The sequence below is a fragment of the Pristiophorus japonicus genome, chromosome 13 (assembly GCF_044704955.1).
Source record: "Pristiophorus japonicus isolate sPriJap1 chromosome 13, sPriJap1.hap1, whole genome shotgun sequence".
In the NCBI taxonomy this organism is placed as follows: Eukaryota; Metazoa; Chordata; class Chondrichthyes; family Pristiophoridae; genus Pristiophorus; species Pristiophorus japonicus.
The window spans coordinates 17,842,765-17,862,465 of record NC_091989.1 but is presented as its reverse complement, the minus strand read 5'-3'; the positions used below and the strand labels follow the sequence as shown (position 1 = coordinate 17,862,465).

General features: G+C 49.8%; 1 protein-coding gene across 1 annotated transcript in view; it reads left to right on the top strand.

The window, feature by feature from the left end:
* The window catches only part of plxna4 (plexin A4), a 647,412-nt gene that overhangs the window by 415,111 nt on the left and 212,600 nt on the right, over nt 1-19,701 (top strand). Inside the window, exons 6-7 of the mRNA XM_070897188.1 lie at nt 8,423-8,546; nt 15,435-15,588. Of these exons, the coding sequence (XP_070753289.1) occupies nt 8,423-8,546; nt 15,435-15,588 (278 nt within the window). The remainder of the gene's footprint in view (nt 1-8,422; nt 8,547-15,434; nt 15,589-19,701) is intronic.

Sequence of the window (19,701 nt, the reverse complement as noted above, 5' to 3'; positions counted from 1 at the left end):
CTCTTGTCAATGAAGCCTGCAGCTTACAAGCCCTTGCAGCTCTTTATACGGCAATGAATGGGGTCACACTTGAATTCCCAAGGCTAGGCCAACAGCGAGAGGTAATTAGCAGGCAATATTGCTGAAACAGAAAGGCCGTGTTTATTTGTTGGACTTTTTGTGGCCTGTCCTCATTGCCTCAAGAGTAGGAAACCTCATGGTTTTATCAAAGTCAGTAACAGCCCAGCACACATCACTCTACTCTGTGTGTATCGTCAACATTAAGGTTGCAACTGATGTTAAGGGAGGTACTTTAACAGTATACAACACAGTTGGCCCCAGAAACCATTATAGAATACATTAAGAATGATAAGAACATAAGAAATTGGAACAGGAGTAGGCCATATGGCCCCTCGAGCCTGCTCCGCCATTCAATAAGATCATGCACTCAGCTCCACTTCCCTGCCCGCTCCCCATAACCCGTTATCCCCTTATCATTTAAGAAACTGTCTATGTCTATCTTAAATTTATTCAATGTCCCAGCTTCCATAGCTCTCTGAGGCGATGAATTCCACAGATTTACAACCCTCTGAGAGAAGAAATTTCTCCTCAGATTTAAATGGGTGGCCCCTTATTCTAAGATCATGCCCTTTCGTTCTAGTCTCCCCCATCAGTGTAAACATCCTCTCTGATCCACCTTGTCAAGCCCCCTCATAATCTTATACGTTTCAATAAGATCACCTCTCATTCTTCTGAATTCCAATGGGTAGACGCCCAACCTACTCAACCTTTCCTCATGTCAAGCCCCCTCATCTCCGGAATCAACTGAGTGAACCTTCTCTGAACTGCCTCCAAAGCAAGTATATCCTTTCGTAAATATGGAAACCAAAACTGCACGCAGTTTTCCAGGTTGGCCTCACCAATACCCTGTATAGCTGTAGCAAGACTTCCCTGCTTTTATACTCCATCCCCATTGCAATAAAGGCCAAGATTCCATTGGCCTTCCTGATCACTGCAATAAAGCTGTGATTCAATTCCTATGCTAATCTCTTTCCTATAACTGCAGTGAATTTAACATGCATGCAAAGAGAAATAGGCACTTTACATAATGACATTTTTACAAGGATGATAGCAGAAATCAGACACGATAACAGGCTGGGGCATCTTTTCTCTAGAAAAGAGAAAGCTGAGGGGTGACCTCATGGAGGTCTTCAAAATTCTGAAGAGTTTTGATAGGGTAGACGTGGAGAAGATGTTTCCACTTGCAGGAAGACCAAAAACTAGGGACCATACATATATGATAGTCACTAATAAATCCAGTGAAGAATTCAGGAGAAACCTCTTTACTCCGAGAATATTTAGATTGTGGAACTCGCTACCACAAGGAGTAGATGTGGCAAAGAGCAGAGGTGTATTTCAGGGGAAACTAGATAAGTACATGAGTGAGAAAGGAATAGAAAGATATGCTGATTGAGTGAGATAAAGTAAGGTGGGAGGAGGCTCGTGTGGAGCATAAACCAGTTGGGCCGAATGATCTGCTTCTGTGCTGTAGCTATGTAAAATATTCCTTTCCCCTTTCTCCAGCAGCGCAGTAACTGTGTCCCATGGATTATGTGTCATCTCAGTTTCTATCTATCCCTGTAACCACCGACCTATTCCCAATCGGATATTAGCTACATCCTTGTTAAAGAACCAATTGTCTCATCTTTCTGTCCCCCGCCCCCCCCCTCCACCACCCTGCACCACCCCCGTCACTGCCCCGACAAAACTGCTTTTGCTGGGACTTTGTCCCACATATTTCACCGCTACCTGTTGGAAAAGACTAGCTGCTTTCAACCTCGGATCTTGCTCGAGATTTTTTAGGTTATAAGCCTGTGACATATAAAGAACTTTATTGCCACTGGGCCCCAATAGCCCCATCTTCGTGCTCCTCTTTTGTGGCTTTGTGTATGACAAGATGACATTCGAGAGCGCTGGTGCAGTGTTCACCTGTATGCCTGACACCTTCCAAGACCAGTGGGCACTGCTCGACTCAGGTTCTATAATCGATGATCAAAGATGATCATGTCTTCACCCTGGGGAAGCCACTTGTCGTGTATAATTTGACATGGTGTTATTGGCCTCCGCCCTGTGTCGCTCCATTGGTCCATGCCCAGTGTCCCTCCATTGGTCCACTCCCCCTCTCCCTCCATTGGTCCACTCCCCCTCTCCCTCCATTGGTCCACTCCCCCTCTCCCTCCATTGGTCCATGCCTCCTCTCCTTCCATTGGTCTGTTTCAAAATAGTCCAGTGTACATTTTAAACCCTGTAAATGTACTTCAACTGTTCTGAGACTGTGGTGCATCCTGGGTCAGTTCCTTCAAGGCACGTCCATATAATCCCCTCACCATTAGGACCAGACCTTGGCGGACTGAATGCAAGGAGGGAGAAAAAGCTCATCTTAAAGTTCTCCCTCCTCTCAAATGAGGGAACTTGGTAGCAGAGAGTTGATGTAGAAAGCTTCCTGATGAACGGAAACATATTATTCCATACACTTATCTCATTACCAAGTCATATTTCAAGGACATTATCCTTGAATTAGATTGTTGCTGGTCTTGGGAGATTTGAATCCAGGCAACTTTGGAGTACTTGCTCACAGAGTCATGTATTGGCCAGGTTTTATTCACTCTTGTCTACCTGCTTCTGAAAGTGCTGACTCGTTCTGGGGTGTGGATCCATGGGCGCCACCATTTCTTCACTCAAGCAGTCACTTTGCATGTGTGAGCCGAGACATCGAAGAGTCGATTTGGCAAACGGTGTGTGACAGACCCTGGGTGGTGCGCCCGGATTCTCCCGATCCACATGGCCCACCGGCAAAGCTCTGCTCCGAGGCATACGTAACTCTGTCCCTGCCCCCGCACCCGGCCGCCTCCTAAGTGTTAGCACATCACATATAACAGCCAGTTCTATTAATTCAATGTATTTGAAGCCCTGTGCTCACTGACCTCCATTGGCTCCCGGTCCGGCAATGCCTTGCTTTTAAAATTCACATCGTTGTTTTCAAATCCCTTCATGGCCTCGCCCCCTCCCCATCTCTGTGACCTCCTCCAGCCCCACAACTCTTCGAGATCTCTGAGCTTCTCCAATTCTGGCTTCTTCCTCATCCCCGCTTTTCATCGCTCCACCATTGGCGGCCGTGCCTTCAGCTGCCTGGGCCCTAAGCTCTGGAATTCCCTCCCTCAACCTCTCCGCCTCTCTCCTCTTTTAAGTCGCTCTTTAAAACCTACCTCTTTGGTCAAGATTTTAGTCACCTGTCCTACTATCTCCTTATGAGGCTCAGTGTCAAATTCTGTTTGATAAAGCTCCTCTGAAGTACTTTGGGATGTTTTACTACGTTAAAGGCGCTATATAAATGTATGTTACTGTTGTTGTCAAGGGACTTGATAAAGGTGCTTTATGGGGGAAGATCTTCCTGTTCTTCCTTTTAACTATAATGTATTTGCTTCATGGATTCTTTGCTTAAGAATTCATAGCAACACATTGCTATTAAGAACTAGTTGGTTTATTAGCAAAGGTTTAACAATCACACTACACATTACCAGTTCAACTATTTTAGTTGTGCACTTTAAACAAATGCCACCTACAAGGGTGGTAACACTAAAAAGAGAAATTATACAAAGTGCCCCCTGGCTAAAAGCGGGGGGGGACTAAAACCGACAAACGTAAACAAATTAAACTTCAAACTTAAATGGTCCAATTAAAATTTGGTTGCTGGGGGTGATGATGCACTCCAGTCCCTCCGGTGCCCACCTCTCGCGGAAGGCCGTGAGCGTACCGGTGGACACCGCGTGCTCCATCTCCAGGGACACCCTGGCTCGGATGTAATCACGGAAGAGAGGCAGGCAGTCGGGCTGAACGACCCCCTCGACCGCCCGCTGCCTGGACCGGCTGATGGCACCCTTGGCTGTGCCCAGGAGCAGTCCTACGAGGAGGCCCTCGGACCTACCCGCTCCCCTCCGCACAGGGTGCCCAAAGATCAGGAGTGTGGGACTGGTGCAACCAGAATTTGAGGAGCAGCCCCTCCAAATATTGGAAGAGGGGCTGCAACCTCGCGCATTCAACATAAACGTGGAACACGGACTCTTCTAGACCGCAGGAATTACAGGCGGCCTGGGAGCCCGTGAACTGACTTAAAAACTTATTGCATGGGACTGCTCCCTGCACCACCCTCCAGGCCAAGTCCCCAATAAATAGAGGGAGGACTCCCGCGTAGAGAGCACTCCATTGGGGACCCCCGCCTTCTCCGGACGGAAAAATGGTGCGCCATGGCACGTCGGGACGGCAGACGAGGATGGCAACGTGGAGAGTGTGCAAATGCAGCCCGTACAGGAATTCCCTCCGCGCAGAACTGAAAGGCAAGGAGGGGATTTCCCCGAGGAGGCTCAAGTTGTGAGGCGCCGGCTCCCGAGGGAGGTTTCGGGGCTTGGCGCCGATGAGGAATTCCGTCCGGACAGGGGTCAGTTCGGACAGGATCTCTCCACGTGCTTGAGCCTCCTCGACACACCCAACAGAGTTGGGGCCCAGTGCTGTTTTTAGCGTCTCGGTGGCATTGGCTGTGCACTGGACGTTGGCCCAGGGTAGGCGCCGTGCCAGCTCGTCTGGCTTCATCCAGCCCGCTCCTCCGCCATCGAGTAGGTCCCTGACCCTGGTCACCTTGCCAGACACAGCCTTTCGTCCGCCTGCCAATTGTGTTGGGGAAATTGATGGGATTGAAGGCCGATAAATCCCCAGGGCCTGATGGACTGCATCCCAGAGTACTTAAGGAGGTGGCCTTGGAAATAGCGGATGCATTGACAGTCATTTTCCAACATTCCATTGACTCTGGATCAGTTCCTATCGAGTGGAAGGTAGCCAATGTAACCCCCACTTTTTAAAAAAGGAGGGAGAGAGAAAACAGGGAATTACAGACCGGTCAGCCTGACATCGGTAGTGGGTAAAATGATGGAATCAATTATTAAGGATGTCATAGCAGTGCATTTGGAAAGAGGTGACAGGATAGGTCCAAGTCAGCATGGATTTGTGAAAGGGAAATCATGCTTGACAAATCTTCTGGAATTTTTTGAGGATGTTTCCAGTAGAGTGGACAAGGGAGAACCAGTTGATGTGGTATATTTGAACTTTCAGAAGGCTTTCGACAAGGTCCCACACAAGAGATTAATGTGCAAAGTTAAAGCACATGGGATTGGGGGTAGTGTGCTGACATGGATTGAGAACTGGTTGTCAGACAGGAAGCAAAGAGTAGGAGTAAATGGGTACTTTTCAGAATGGCAGGCGGTGACTAGTGGGGTACCGCAAGGTTCTGTGCTGGGGCCCCAGCTGTTTACATTGTACATTAATGATTTAGACGAGGGGATTAAATGTAGTATCTCCAAATTTGCGGATGATGCTAAGTTGGGTGGCTGTGTGAGCTGCGAGGAGTATGCTATGAGGCTGCAGAGTGACTTGGATAGGTTAGTTGAGTGGGCAAATGCATGGCAGATGAAGTATAATGTGAGGTTATCCACTTTGGTGGTAAAAACAGAGAGACAGGCTATTATCTGAATGGTGACAGATTAGGAAAAGGGGAGGTGCAACGAGACCTGGGTGTCATGGTACATCAGTCATTGAAGGTTGGCATGCAGGTACAGCAGGCGGTTAAGAAAGCAAATGGCATGTTGGCCTTCATAGTGAGGGGATTTGAGTACAGGGGCAGGGAGGTGTTACTGCAGTTGTACAGGGCCTTGGTGAGGCCACACCTGGAGTATTGTGTACAGTTTTGGTCTCCTAACCTGAGGAAGGACATTCTTGCTATTGAGGGAGTATTCACTGGAGTTCAGAAGAATGAGAGGGGACCTCATAGAAACGTTTAAAATTCTGATGGGTTTAGACAGGTTAGATGCAGGAAGAATGTTCCCAATGTTGGGGAAGTCCAGAACCAGGGGTCACAGTCTAAGGATAAGGGGTAAGCCATTTAGGACCGAGATGAGGAGAAACTTCTTCACCCAGAGAGTGGTGAATCTGTGGAATTTTCTACCACAGAAAGTTGTTGAGGCCAATTCACTAAATATATTCAAAAAGGAGTTAGATGTAGTCCTTACTACTAGGGGGATCAAGGGGTATGGCGAGAAAGCAGGAATGGGGTACTGAAATTGCATGTTCAGCCATGAACTCATTGAATGGCGGTGCAGGCTAGAAGGGCCGAATGGCCTCCTCCTGCACCTATTTTCTATGTTTCTATGTTTCTATGCCACCTAAAACCGCGGTCGTGGAGGTACAGATTCCTGAGCAGCAGCTCCTGCAGGACAGCCGCCACTCCAGATGGTGGAGAGCTGCGCTTAGTGGCGACTCTGTTCCAGACTCTGATGAGTTGCTGGTAAAAGACAGGCAGCCCCTGGACGGTGGTCCTGATGCCCCCCCCCCCAGGCTCACAAACAGGAGCTGCGTCTCGTAATTGAGGCAGTACTACTGGCGGAAGAAATGCGTCGCCACCATCTAGGAGGGGGCTCGACGTACAGGTATCTCTGCAGGATCTGAAGACAGAAAGTCGCATGCTGGGTGCTGACGCACACCAACACTCAACAGCTCTACAACTTTTTTTGTTGAAAACAAAATTAAACAGTTAAATCAAGCGCCCCCTGATCTGGGGGACACTCCAAACACTTTTCAAGTGTCCTTTTCTTTTGTGTTTTTTTTGTGATTTTTTGTTTTTTTGGGGGGGTTTTTTTGGCACTAAAAAATACAAATTTTACAAGTGCCCCCTGGCTAAAAGGTGGGGTACACTAAAACCGGCAATAAAACAAATTAAACTTTAAAACATATAAAAATCAAATTAAAATTTGGTTGCCGGGGGTGATAATGCACTCCAGTCCCTCTGGCGCCCACCTCTCGCGGAAGGCCGCGAGCGTACCGGTGGACACCGCATGCTCCATCTCCAGGGACACCCTGGCTCGGATGTAGGCGTGAAGAGAGGCAGGCATTCGGGCTGAACAACCCCCTCGACCGCCCGCTGCCTGGACTGGCTGATGGCCCCCTTGGCCGTGCCCAGGAGCAGTTCTACGAGGAGGCCTTCGGACCTACCCGCTCCCCTCCGCACAAGGTGCCCAAAGATCAGGAGTGTGGGACTGAGGTACAACCAGAATTTCAGGAGCAGCCCCTTCAAATAATGAAACAGGGGCTGCAACCTCGTGCATTCAATAAAAACATGGAACACGGACTCCTCCAGACCGCAGAAATTGCAGGCGGCCTGGGAGTCCGTGAACCGGCTTAAAAATTTGTTGCACGGGACTGCTCCGTGCACCACCCTCCAGGCCAAGTCCCCGATAAATAGTGGGAGGACTCCCGTGTAGAGTGCACTCCATCGGGGACCCCCGCCTCCTCCGGACGGCAAGATGGTACGCCATGGCGTGTCCGGTCGGCAGACGAGGATGGCGAGGTTGAGAGTGTGCAGGAGCAGCCCGTACAGGAAACCCCTCCGCGCAGAACTGAAAGGCACGGAGGAGATTTCCCCGAGGCGGCTCAAGTTGTGAGGCGCCGGCTCCCGAGGGAGGTTCCGGGGCTTGGCGCGATGAGGAATTCCGTCCGGACGGGGGTCAGTTCGGACGGGATCTCCCCACGTGCTTGAGCCTCCTCGACACACCTAACGGAGTCAGGGCCCAGCGCTGTTTTTAGCGACTCGATGGCATCGGCCGCGCGGCGGACGTCGGCCCAGTTTAGGCGCCGTGCCAGCACGTCTGGCGCCATCCAGCCCGCTCCTCCGCCATCGAGCAGGTCCCTGACCCTGGTCACCTTGCCAGCCACAGCCCTCTCGTCTGCCTGCCACCTAAAACCGCGGTCGTGGAGGTACGGATTGCTGAGCAGCGGCTCCTGCAGAACAGCCACCACTCCAGACGGTGGAGAGCTGCGCTTGGTGGCGACTCTGTTCCAGACCCTGATGAGTTGCTGGTAAAAGACAGGCAGCTCCTGGACGGTGGTCCTGACGCCCCCCCCCAGGCTCACAAACAGGAGCTGCGTCTCGTAATTGAGGCAGTACTGCTGGCGGAAGAAATGCGTCGCCAGCGCACACCATCTAGGAGGGGGCTCGACGTACAGGTATCTCTGCAGGGTCTGAAGGCGGAAAGTCACTTGCTGGGTGCTGACGCACACCAACACTCAACAGCTCTACAAACCTCTGAGCATACTCACAGGTGCATACATTACAATAACCAATTTTCACAGGCAGACTTTCCAGCAAAGGTGGTGGTGGGGGTGTTACTATATAGGGATTAGAACCATGAATCCTACCTAACTGTTTCCCCCTCTAGAATCCAGAACCCTGAGCCCAATTGTAGTTGTCCTAACTCAGGATGGACGTGGGCTGAGGCCCAGGATGTGCTGGTATCCCTGGCTCAGGTCCCTTTATCTCACATTGGACCTCTCTTTGTTTCAGGTGCACGAGGAAAGATAAATGCAAGCGCTCGACCGAGCTCCGCAGGTTCGCCTCCGACATCAAGCAGTGTGTCAGACTCAGCGTCAGCCCGAGCAACATCTCGGTGTCGCAGTACAGCGTCCTGGTGAGTGCCGCAACCTGTACCGTTCAACAGATGTGCTTTAATAGTCTCCCTTCCTTCTTTTCCTACAAAACAAAAGCATGGTGGGGTTGGGGAGAGTTTGCTGCTGTTTAAGAACGGGAATGGGCTTCACACTATGGAAGAATATTGAGGTTTTCGATTGGTTACAATGCAGATTCACTCGGATCCTGCCCGGTATCAGGTAATGCAAATACAAAAAAAAGACCTCCTCCTCCACCACCTCCACCTCCACCTCCACCTCCACCTCCACCTCCACCTCCACCTCCACCTCATCCTCCATCTCCGCCTCCTGAGGAATTGCGCTCTCCATGGGTTTACCAGAGCTGCCAGAACTGCCCGCCAACCCACGGACAGGGATCAGGGGGTATGGAGAGAAGGCAGGCGTGGGGTACTGAAGTTGCATGATCAGCCATGATCATATTGAATGGTGGTGCAGGCTCGAAGGGCCGAATGACCTGCTCCTGCACCTAGTTTCTATGTTTCTATGACCCACCCAGCCCTGGTGGAGTAATCTTATCACTGTTGCATGGTGTTGACTGGCCACTGCAGTACATCAAATTACTCTTGTTGAAAGCAAACCAATTATTCCCGTGTTTCAATCGTAGCACTGCATATGTTAAATAGCTGTACAGCAGCATTTGACACTCGCTGTTTGGAAGCTCCATTCCTTTGCCATTATCCCGTTTGCCCATTTGAAAGAAAGCCTGCATTCCCATTATTTCCAATCGTGCCTTCAGGCTCAATTAGAAGAGATTTGTTCCAGGTGGTCACATGACTGTGGCATCCTCTCTGCTTGAAGTGAGGCAGCCTTGGGGTGGAGGGGGGGCGAGGGATGGGGGGACGTGGGATGGGGGGGGGCGTGGGGTGGGGGGGGGTGAGGGGTGAGGGTGGGGGCGAGGAGAGAGAAGATAGAAAGTGAGAGGCCCCATTGTGTGGCCATGTAATTCGCCGAACCTGATATCCAGCTACATGTAATTTCAGCAGGAAATGGAAAAAGGGACAGTGTATTATTTTAAAACATAGGTTATGAAATTACACCTTGCCAACTTCCATTTACTGATAAAAAATGACAGGTCTTGTATTCCAACAGCAAATTATTTCTCTGCACAGCCTGCCAACATCACTTGCTCTGAAATGTAATTTGGGGCCTAGGCGAAAAATCGTCTCCAATTTGTGGTGGAAATTGTAAGAGACAGGTTATTATTTTGTGGCCTTGAATTCAAGCCATCCTCTCTGATTTTTTTGAAAAAAAATATCAGGACAGATAAGAGTGTGTGGGGAGGTCAGGAAATGAGATGAAGAAAAAAAAATCTTGGTACCTCAGTGTGCCTCTTGAGAAAATTAGCTTAAATTTTTGTGCTGGCCTAGTTGAGAGGCTTTTACCCTTTAGATGTAATGCACAACGTCAGTCGTAAATGGGAAGGGGTTTCAATTGGGCCGCTCCATCGGAAGGTAATCTGAGAGAAGAGTGTGTCTGGATGTGTTGCTTCAGCAAGAATCTTCGGGAAAGCTCCTGGACGAACAAATATTAAAACGACTGCCTTTCACGTCTAAGCTGCATGCCACCTAGCCCTGTGGAGAACAAGCCCACGTTTCTCTTTTGTGATGGAGGCCCCCAATACCATTGAAGCCCCAGGGACCCAGCAACAATATTCATGATGACCAGTACTTTCTGCCAATGGCTTCGGCGCAATAGTTGAGATGTAGGTTAGTTCAAACGTCAGCGCAGTAATCTTGCTTGTATCCCTGACCAATTAGTTCCTGGATTTATTTATTTTTGTTGAAGAGAATGAGCAATTGGGAACAGTGTGACAGGACACTGGCCTTTCATGTCTGAGATTTGGGTTCAAATCAGCCCCGATCGATGAGATGAAAGTCTCTGTTGTCTGTTAGGGGGCTTTACGTGAAACGTCAGGCCGTGTCAGGGCAGTGTCAGTCTAGTTCTTTTGGCAGCCATGCCTTCAGCTGCCTCGGCCCTAAGCTCTGAAATTCTCTCCCTAAACCTCTCTGCCTCTCTACATCTCTTTCTTTTAAAATGCTCCTTAAAACCTGTCTCTGTGAGCAACCTGTCCTAATGGGCCCAAGTTTCCACATGATTCGCGCCTGATTTTTAGGAGCAACTGGTGGAGAACGGACTATTTTAGAAATCGCAATTCTCCACTTTTTTTTTTCTGCAGTTCTAGTCAGGTAGAACAGTTCTAGTTTAGAACAGAATTTTTTCTTCAAAAGGGGGCGTGTCCGGCCACTGACGCCTGATTTGAAAGTTTCCACAGTGAAAATGTACTCCAAACTAAAGTAGAATGGCGCCAGTGAAGATTTTTGTAGAACTGAAAAAACCTGTTCTACACATTAAAAAATCAGGCGCAGGTTACAAATTAGGCGTCCAGAACGAGGTGGGGGGGAAGGAAACTCATTAAATTCGACAATAAATCCTTATTTATACTTCTACAAATATTATACAAATAAATCCAACCTGAATAAACATTTATAAGCCAAGAAAAGATTAAATAAACCATCTTCCTACCTGTGTGAAAGTGCTTCAGCCAGGGAGAATTCTGCAGCCGTTCGTGCCGCTGAGCGGGAGAGAGAGAGAGAGAGAGGGAGAGAGAGGGGGGGGAGGGAGGGAGGGAGGGAGGGAGGGAGAGAGAGAGAGGGGGGGGAGGGAGGGAGGGAGAGAGAGGGGGGGGAGGGAGGGAGGGAGAGAGAGAGAGAGAGGGGGGGGAGGGAGGGAGAGAGAGAGAGGGGGGGGAGGGAGAGAGAGAGAGGGGGGGGAGGGAGGGAGAGAGAGAGAGAGGGGAGGGAGGGAGAGAGAGAGAGAGGGGGGGGAGGGAGGGAGAGAGAGAGAGAGGGGGGGGGAGGGAGGGAGAGAGAGAGAGAGGGGGGGGGAGGGAGGGAGAGAGAGAGAGAGGGGGGGGAGGGAGGGAGAGAGAGAGAGAGGGGGGGGAGGGAGGGAGAGAGAGAGAGGGGAGGGAGGGATAGAAAATGAGGGAGAGAGAGAGAGGGGGAGGGAGGGAGGGAGGGAGGGAGAGAGAGAGGGGAGGGAGGGAGAGAGAGAGAGGGGAGGGAGGGAGAGAGAGAGCAGGGGGGAGGAGAGAGAGAGCGCGGGGGGGGCGGGGTGGATGGGAGAGATCAGGTCGGATCGGATCCAGTTCGGGAGTCGGGTCCAGTGGGGGCGGATCGGGTCGGGTCGGGGAACAGGAGCGCGGGTCGGGTCAGTCGGGGGGTCGGGTCTCGGGTTGCGGCGGGGGGTGGGGGGAGCGGGTGTCTGGTCGGCGGGGGGGGGGAGCAGGTGTCGGGTCGGGTCTGGTCGGCGGGGGGGAGCGGGTGTCGGGTCGGGGCGGGGGTGGGGGGGGGAGCGAGTGTCGGGTCTGGTCGGCGGGGGGAGCAGGAGCTGGTCGTGGGAGGAGCCCCAGTGAGGCCATTGGGCCAGGGCTAGGGGCTGCGTGCTTCGGGCCCCTCCCACACAGTTCGGCGCCTGGAGCTACTGCACTTGCGTGCCGACTGTAGCGCGCATGTGCAGAGGTCCCGGCACTGTTTTCAGCGCCGGGACCTGGCTCCGCCCCCCCCACAGCTCGTGCTGGCTGCGCCGAGGGCCAGAGGACCTGTAAGTAGGTGGAGAATACCGAGGATTTTTTTAGGCGCCGTTTGGGCCCAATGTCTCTAGTGGCTCGGTAGACAGTAGACACCTCAAATCGCTGGAGAAATAACACCAACGATGTCTCCGCAAGATCCTGCAAATCCCCTGGGAGGACAGACGCACCAACATCAGTGTTCTCGATCAGGCCAACATCCCCAGCATCAAAGCACTGACCACACACGACTAGCTCCGTTGGGCGGGCCACATTGTCCGCATGCCCCGACACAAGACTCCCAAAGCAAGCGCTCTACTTGGAACTCCTACACGGCAAGCGAGCCCCAGGTGGCAGAGGAAACATTTCAAGGACACCCTCAAAGCCTCCCTGATAAAATGCAACATCCCCACCGACGCCTGGGAGTCCCTGGCCAAAGACCGCCCTAAGTGGAGGAAGAGCATCTGGGAGGGCGCTGAGCACCTCGAGTCTCGTCACGGAGAGCATGCAGAGACCAAGCGCAGGCAGCGGAAAGAGCGTGCGGCAAACCAGACTCCCCACCCACCCTTTCCTTCAACCACTGTCTGTCCCACCTGCGACAGAGACTGTAATTCCCGTATTGAACTGTTCAGTCACCTGAGAACTCACTTTTGGAGTGGAAGCAAATCTTCCTCGATTTCGAGGGACTGCCTATGACGATGAGTGGCTCAGTGTCAAATTTTGTTTCATAGCGCTGTGAAGCGCCTTGGGACCTTTTATTATATGAAAGGCGCTATATAAATGCAAGTTGTTGTTTTTCCTCCAGCACAAAACCGTCCCTAACTTGTCATTTGTCAATCATCTTACCCAGCGGCTGCAGGCTGTCTGGTATGGGAAATAGAAAAACGATCAGATCGGCCAATGGTCCTATTGAATGGCGGAGCAGGCGTGAGGGGCCAAATGGCCTACTTCTTATGTTTCTTATGTTCTTATCTCACAGTAGGGAGTGTTCTCTTGAGGTTGGGACTGAGGCATAATGTTGAACAGAGTAGAGGGAACTCTGTTCTGCAGCTGGTCTGGGAAGGGTTCCATTCCCCCACACTGACGTATGGCCTACTCCCTCACCTGATGAGCATCACAAACAAAAAACTCAGAACGAAAAGAGTTAAAAGTGAGATTGTAACCATCCATGTCAAAGGAAGGAATGCGGTGTCCATGGTGACCAGAATTGTCGCATCTCTGCCAAAAACTATTCAAGTGTCGGAACTTTCTCCACGATGTGAGGCCATCACATCAAACCAGTGGCTCAGAACTGAGGCGTTTCCATGGTTACCCAGTATCCTGCAGTCGGCCATAACTGGAGCAAGGAAACATTTGCTTCTGTTCCCGAATCGACAGGACCCGACACTGCTCCCACTTCCTCACTGCAGTCCTGTAATGTTCTTATGTCTGTCTATCTCTCTTGCTCCAGCCACACGACGGAGGCCTTGACTCAGTGGATTGACTCTTGCCGCTGGCTCAGTCCTGCCCCAGAGACTTGAGCACGCATTCTAGGCTGACACTCCAGTGACCGTGCTGAGGGAGTGCTGCATTGTCAGAGGTGCCCACTGTCGGATGAGGCCCCGTCTGCCCTCTCTGGTGGCCAGCATTTACCCCTCAACGAACACTGTAAACATATTATCTGGTCATTCTTTTCATTGCTGTTTCTGGGAACTGGCTTTGCACAAATTGGCTGCTGTGTTTCCTACATTACAACAGTGACCACACTTCAGAAGTACTTCATTAGGCTGTAAAGCGCTTTAGGACATCAGGATGTTGTGGATTGGCACTGTATAAATGCAAGTTTTTTCTTTTTAATTCACACACATTAATTTCTTTGTCAAAGAGATGTACCTCACGGTGAGACAGTGAATACGCAGACCAGCAAGGTCCCAGTTCCAATTCCCGGCCTCTGCTGGAGTGGGGACAGGCATGTTACAGTAAATCTCAGGGCCCTGAGCCAGCCAGGCTTTCCGCTTTGAGTCCTTATCCTTATTTAAGGAAGGATATACTTGCATTGGAGGCAGTTCAAAGAAGGTTCACGAGGTTGATTCCTAGGATGAAGGGGTCGTCTTATGAGGAAAGGTTGAGCAGGTTGGGCCTGTACTCATTGGAGTTTAGAAGAATGAGAGGTGATCCTATTGAAACATATAAGATTCTGAGGGGGCATGGCAAGATAGATGCTGAGAAGATGTTTCCCCTCGTGGGGGAATCTAGAACTCGGAGGAATAGTTTCAGAATAAGGGGTCGCTATTTAAGATGGCGATGAGGAGGAATTTCTTCTCTCAGAGGTTTGTGAATCTTTGGAATTTTCTACCCCAGAGAGCTGTGGAGGCTGGGTCATTGAATATATTCAAGGCTGAGATAGACAGATTCTTGAACTGTTAGGGGAGTCACGGGTTATGGGGAACAGGCAACAAAGTGGAGTTGAGGTCGATGATCAGCCATGATCTTATTGAATGGCGGAGCAGGTTTGAGGGGCCGTATGGCCTACTCCTGCTCCTATTTCTTGTGTTCTTATGAGCCATGCTGGAAAGTGTGTAGTCGCTGGACAGGATGAGGCCTGGCTGTGCCCCCCCCACTTCAGGTTAAATATATTGCTGACATTCACTGCTTGGGCCCAGCCGTGAACAGTCGTCACTGCGCTGGGACATCGACAGGAGGAACCTTCCTGCAGTCTGAGTCACTGCCTTCAGGAGAGAAAGGGAGAATATTGGGGTGGTGGCAGGGGGGCAAGAGTTGTAAATTTAGAGAAAAATAGTTAGAAAAGACTTGTTTTTTTTGCAGAGTTATCTGATTATAATACAATAAGAACATAAGAAATAGGAGCAGGAGTAGGCCGTTCGGCCCCTCGAGCCTGCTCCGCCATTCAATAAGATCATGGCTGATCTTCTACCTCAGCTCCACTTTCCCGCTATTTTCCATATCCCTTGATTCCCTTAGAGTCCAACAATCTATCGATCTCAGTCTTGAATCTACCCAACGACTCAAGATCCACAGCCCTCCGGCATCGGGACTTCCGAAGAGTCGCAACTCTCTCCAAGTGAAGCAATTACTCCTCATCTCAGTCCTAAATGGCCGACCCTCTATCGGGTCATATCATGTTGCGTTGGGAGAAAAGGCCAGGTTGCCGGGGGTGGAGTGCTGAGTGAGGGGAAATGGTAATGCTCTACAGTTGGAAAGTACGAGAGGTTTGTCTGTTTGCACGTCGGTGTGTGTTCTGACCGAACCCGACTAGAATAAGTTTGTTGACATTGATGTTTCCTCTCCCTTCCTCTCCCAGCTGGTGCTGGAAGCTCACAATGTCCCTGAGCTCGCCGCAGGGGTCAACTGCACGTTTGAAGACTTTGCAGAGATGGATGGGCTGGTGATGGGGAATGTGATCCAGTGTATTTCTCCGGCCAAGAAAGAGGTTCCTCGGATCCTGACAGACGAAGGTAACGGGCAGAATTCTGAGGGTGCAGTGTGTTGATCGAGACACCAGTGGGGGGAACTGGGAGGTTTTCTTGCCGGAGCAGAATCTAGTGCGGTGATCCGTGTTACTTGTCCCAGCCGGGGACTCTTCCTGCCAATGAGCAGTGTTTGCAGAGACAAATCTGACCGACGGATCAACAATTGAGAAGTTTCATCCTGATCTCAGATGTGACTCATTCTGCTCGCTACACCACTCCTGAAAATTCGACAGGGCTTATCATAGAATCATCCAGCACAGAAGGAGGCCATTTGGTCCACCGTGGCTGTGCCAGCTCTTTGAAAGAGTTGTCCAGTTAGTCCCACTGCCCTGCTCTTTATCCATAGCCCTGCAATTTTTTTCCTTTTCCTTATCTGCGTCTTAAATTTATTTTATATATGTGTGTGCATATCTTGTGAGCATGCACCTTTCCCCGTTTAAATTCCTACGCCCATGTTGATATTAGAAGCTCCCAAAATAAATGTAAGCTGTAATTACAGCTTCCCCTCCCCCCTCCCTGCCCAGTGGAGGGGTTGCAGCGCCATCAGTGGTGAAAGAGTGTAATTACAACGTGACTGGTTTACATAGGAAATTACCATTATAAAGGCGGACATAGTAATATATAATGCGAATGCAAAAGTAGGGGCAGAGTGTTTGACTGAACTTACAATGGACTGAATTATCATAGAATAGTACAGCACAGGTGGAGGCCATTCGGCCCATCGAGTCTGCGCCGGCTCTTTCGAAGAGCAATCCAGTTAGTCCCACTGCCCCGCTCTTTTCCCAGATTCCTGCAATTTTTTTCTCCTTCAAATATTTCTCCAATTCCCTTTAAGTATTTATCCAATTCCCTTTGAAGGCTACAATTGAATCTGAATTCGCCACCCTATCAGGCAGTGCGTTGCAAATCCTAACCACTCGTTTTTCCTGGTCCCTCGACCTCTAACCCCACTTCACCTGATGGCCACGGCTCCTCCGTGTGCAAAGCAATGGCCGATCGGCCAGCAATGCTACGTTGCGCACTCCTTATTTGGTCAGCGCCATTCTGTGGCTCACAGTCACGCCTGCAGCTGCACACTGCTACCACCAGATGGAGCTTTGCTTCCTCAGGAGCTGCAGATCCCCATACCTCTAGCCACAGCAGCACTCCTGCACTTGGAGAAATGAGCTTTGCCGTGACATTCCGTGCTGAAGCCATGGGGGGGGGGGGGAATTTCCGAGCATTAATGCAAAGAACTAAACAACAGTTCGTTATATTTTTGCAAGCTCGCTGCTTTTACATAGACTGGAAAGATTGCCATTAATGTGTGGCTTTCAGTCCCTTGACTCTTAAAAGAGACTCCTCGCGCCGCGTGCACTCTGACCCATGACCTTTCATCTGGGTTTCTCGGCGCTCTCGATTACATTAGGTTCCTGACTCAGGCGTCACGGCCTTACAGCTCAAAGCCTCTTAACTTTCACCGACGAGCCATGATGAGTCGAAAGGCTTGTTGACAATGTAGCTGTAAACTGAAATTTTTACAAGCGAATGGCACTTAAACAGATTGCACCCATTAAAATAAATGGGGAGGAAACTGGTACCTCGAAGTGCCTCAGAAGGGAAAGATGTTCAGAGGAGTAACCTGCATTAAACCTAATAGAAAAATCAATTGCTGCTGAAACTATATTCGACAGTTCAAGTGTGCACTGATGTGGCTGAGAATTGCACTGATCAATAAGGCGCAAACTTGGCCATGGTTAGGACTATTTTTCTTGTGAGTATCTCTGCTGGATTCCCTCAGTGTTCTTTCAGCTTGGAGGCCAATCAGGCCTGAACTGGGTGGTGTCCGCCTTGTTCAAACTCATTTCCTGACCTCGGTACACGAAAGGCTGAATATTGACCTGTTCGGCCCACGCGTGACTCTGCCTCTGGCCTGTGTTTTCAGGCTGCTGGTGGGTCCAGGGACATTTCTACCTCCCTGAGCTGACTGGATTTGTTTGTTTACTCATTCTATTTTTGCTGCAGTTATTCCTTGCACCTTCTGCACCATCTGTGGTTGCCTGCTCTTCCAGCTATCACAGTTGTGCCCTCTGATCCTTACTCCCTGAATCACTCTGCATCGCCTCCTCACTCCCTAAATCCCTCCACCGAGCCTCCTCACTCCCCAAAACCTCCCGCTGAGCCTCGTCACTCAATGAATCCCTCCATACCCCTTGATACCCTTACTCAACAAAAATCTTATCTGTTATATATGAACAAACAGTCTGACTGGATACTGTGAGTTCAAAGTAGTGTGTGACCTCAGTCTTTTATTGCAGCTCTCCAGAGTGCCTCTCCAACCTGAGAGGCCTCCTTAAGTACCTGTGCTCCCAAGGGATTATGGGATCCCTTGGGACTCCAGAGGATGAGCCCTCTGGTGGCTGTACAAAGTATATACAAGTTTACCTATATAACATTATTGATCTCAGTCGTGAAAGCTCCAATCGATCCCCAGCGCCCACAACCTTTTGGGGGAGTGAGTTCCAGATTTTGTGTGTGAAAAAGTGTTTCTTGATTTCACTCCTGAGCGGCCTGGCTCCAATTCTAAGGTGATGCCCCTTTTGTTCTAGCTTCCCCCACCAGAGGAAATAGTTTCTCCATAGCTACAGTCCGCGCCAGGTGCAAGTGTCCAAAGTGTCACCTTGTGTTCCAGAGGCCAAGGAAAGAGAGAGCCAGTTATTGTGCTGCGCTTGGAATGTACACGCGGTTAAACTGCGCGCCTGATTGAGATCAGCGGGTTTATCACCAGGCACCATTTAGCTTATAAGAGAGTGGCCTTTGAAGTGACAGGCCAGGTTGGCACCTGCACATCGAACAGACCCAAGACTACCCTGAAGCAGCTGTGAGGGAGACCTCTTGCTGCGGACACGGCGGGGGTGGAGTTTCTGCTTTGGGCGCAATCGCAATCCGGGCGCAAATTGCGACCAATATTGCACCCGTTTTGAGATGGGTGTTTTTTCCCCTCGGGCTTCTGCTCAAACTCATTTGCATATCGGCAAACACAAAATCTGCCAAGAACCAGCACAGTGTTTCAAAACATCATTTAAAAAAAAATAATTTGCTTTGAAAATATTCCATGATATATTTGAGTGGTAACCTGGTGTAGCTGAAAATGGGTTTATCACAATGAATAGGCATTTTGAATCAGAGCATCAATCCACCATTTGTGAATAACCTGACGAAAATGACTTTCAAAAAGAAACGTGCACAACGTGTCATCTGCTGGTGACATTGGGGTACAGGAGTCAGTTTCTTGGTAAATTAATATAAAATGACATTCCAAAGCTTTTAAAACGTGCCCAGTAGTGTCCTTGCGCTCAAATGAACCAGTTTCATTTTTAGAGCCTCCTCCCAGCCCCACAAACACGTGCAGTTCGCAGAAACTCCCAATGGTGATTCATTCACCCTGGGGGCCCGGTCAGTTTTGGCTGGCTTCTGGCAAACTGGCGCAAAAGATCGTGGAATCTCGATTTGCGTTGAACGGACTTTGCGCTTTGAATTCCGTGATCTTTTGCGCTTTGAATTCCGTGATCTTTTGCGCTTTGAATTCCGTGATCTTTTGCGCTTTGAATTCCATGATCTTTTGCGCTTTGAATTCCGTGATCTTTTGCGCTTTGAATTCCGTGATCTTTTGCGCTTTGAATTCCGTGATCTTTTGCGCTTTGAATTCCGTGATCTTTTGCGTGGGTTACACCGATTTTGTGCCAATTGCAGCAAATGAAACAGCACAGCCCAGCGCTCACCCTCCCCCGCCTATCCTGCTCAGTGATTACACTTTGCATTGCCGAATTAATTTAACTTGATGTGGTTTCTCAACGTAATTTACCAATTCATCACCTTTAATAGGAAAAATAATATTAATTTTCAGGCTCTCCTATCTGTCAATATTTTAATTACATTTTAAATGATGTGGCCGGTTAGACTCGCAGACTAGCTGATGTGCTGTGAATGCAGGGTCAGGATTACATTCAAATATAGACAGGCACAAATAAATATTAAAGTAATTAAATGGAAGAAAATGTGCATCGGTGGATAGACACATTAAATGGGGAAAATGTCTTTGTGTCAATAAAACTCTGC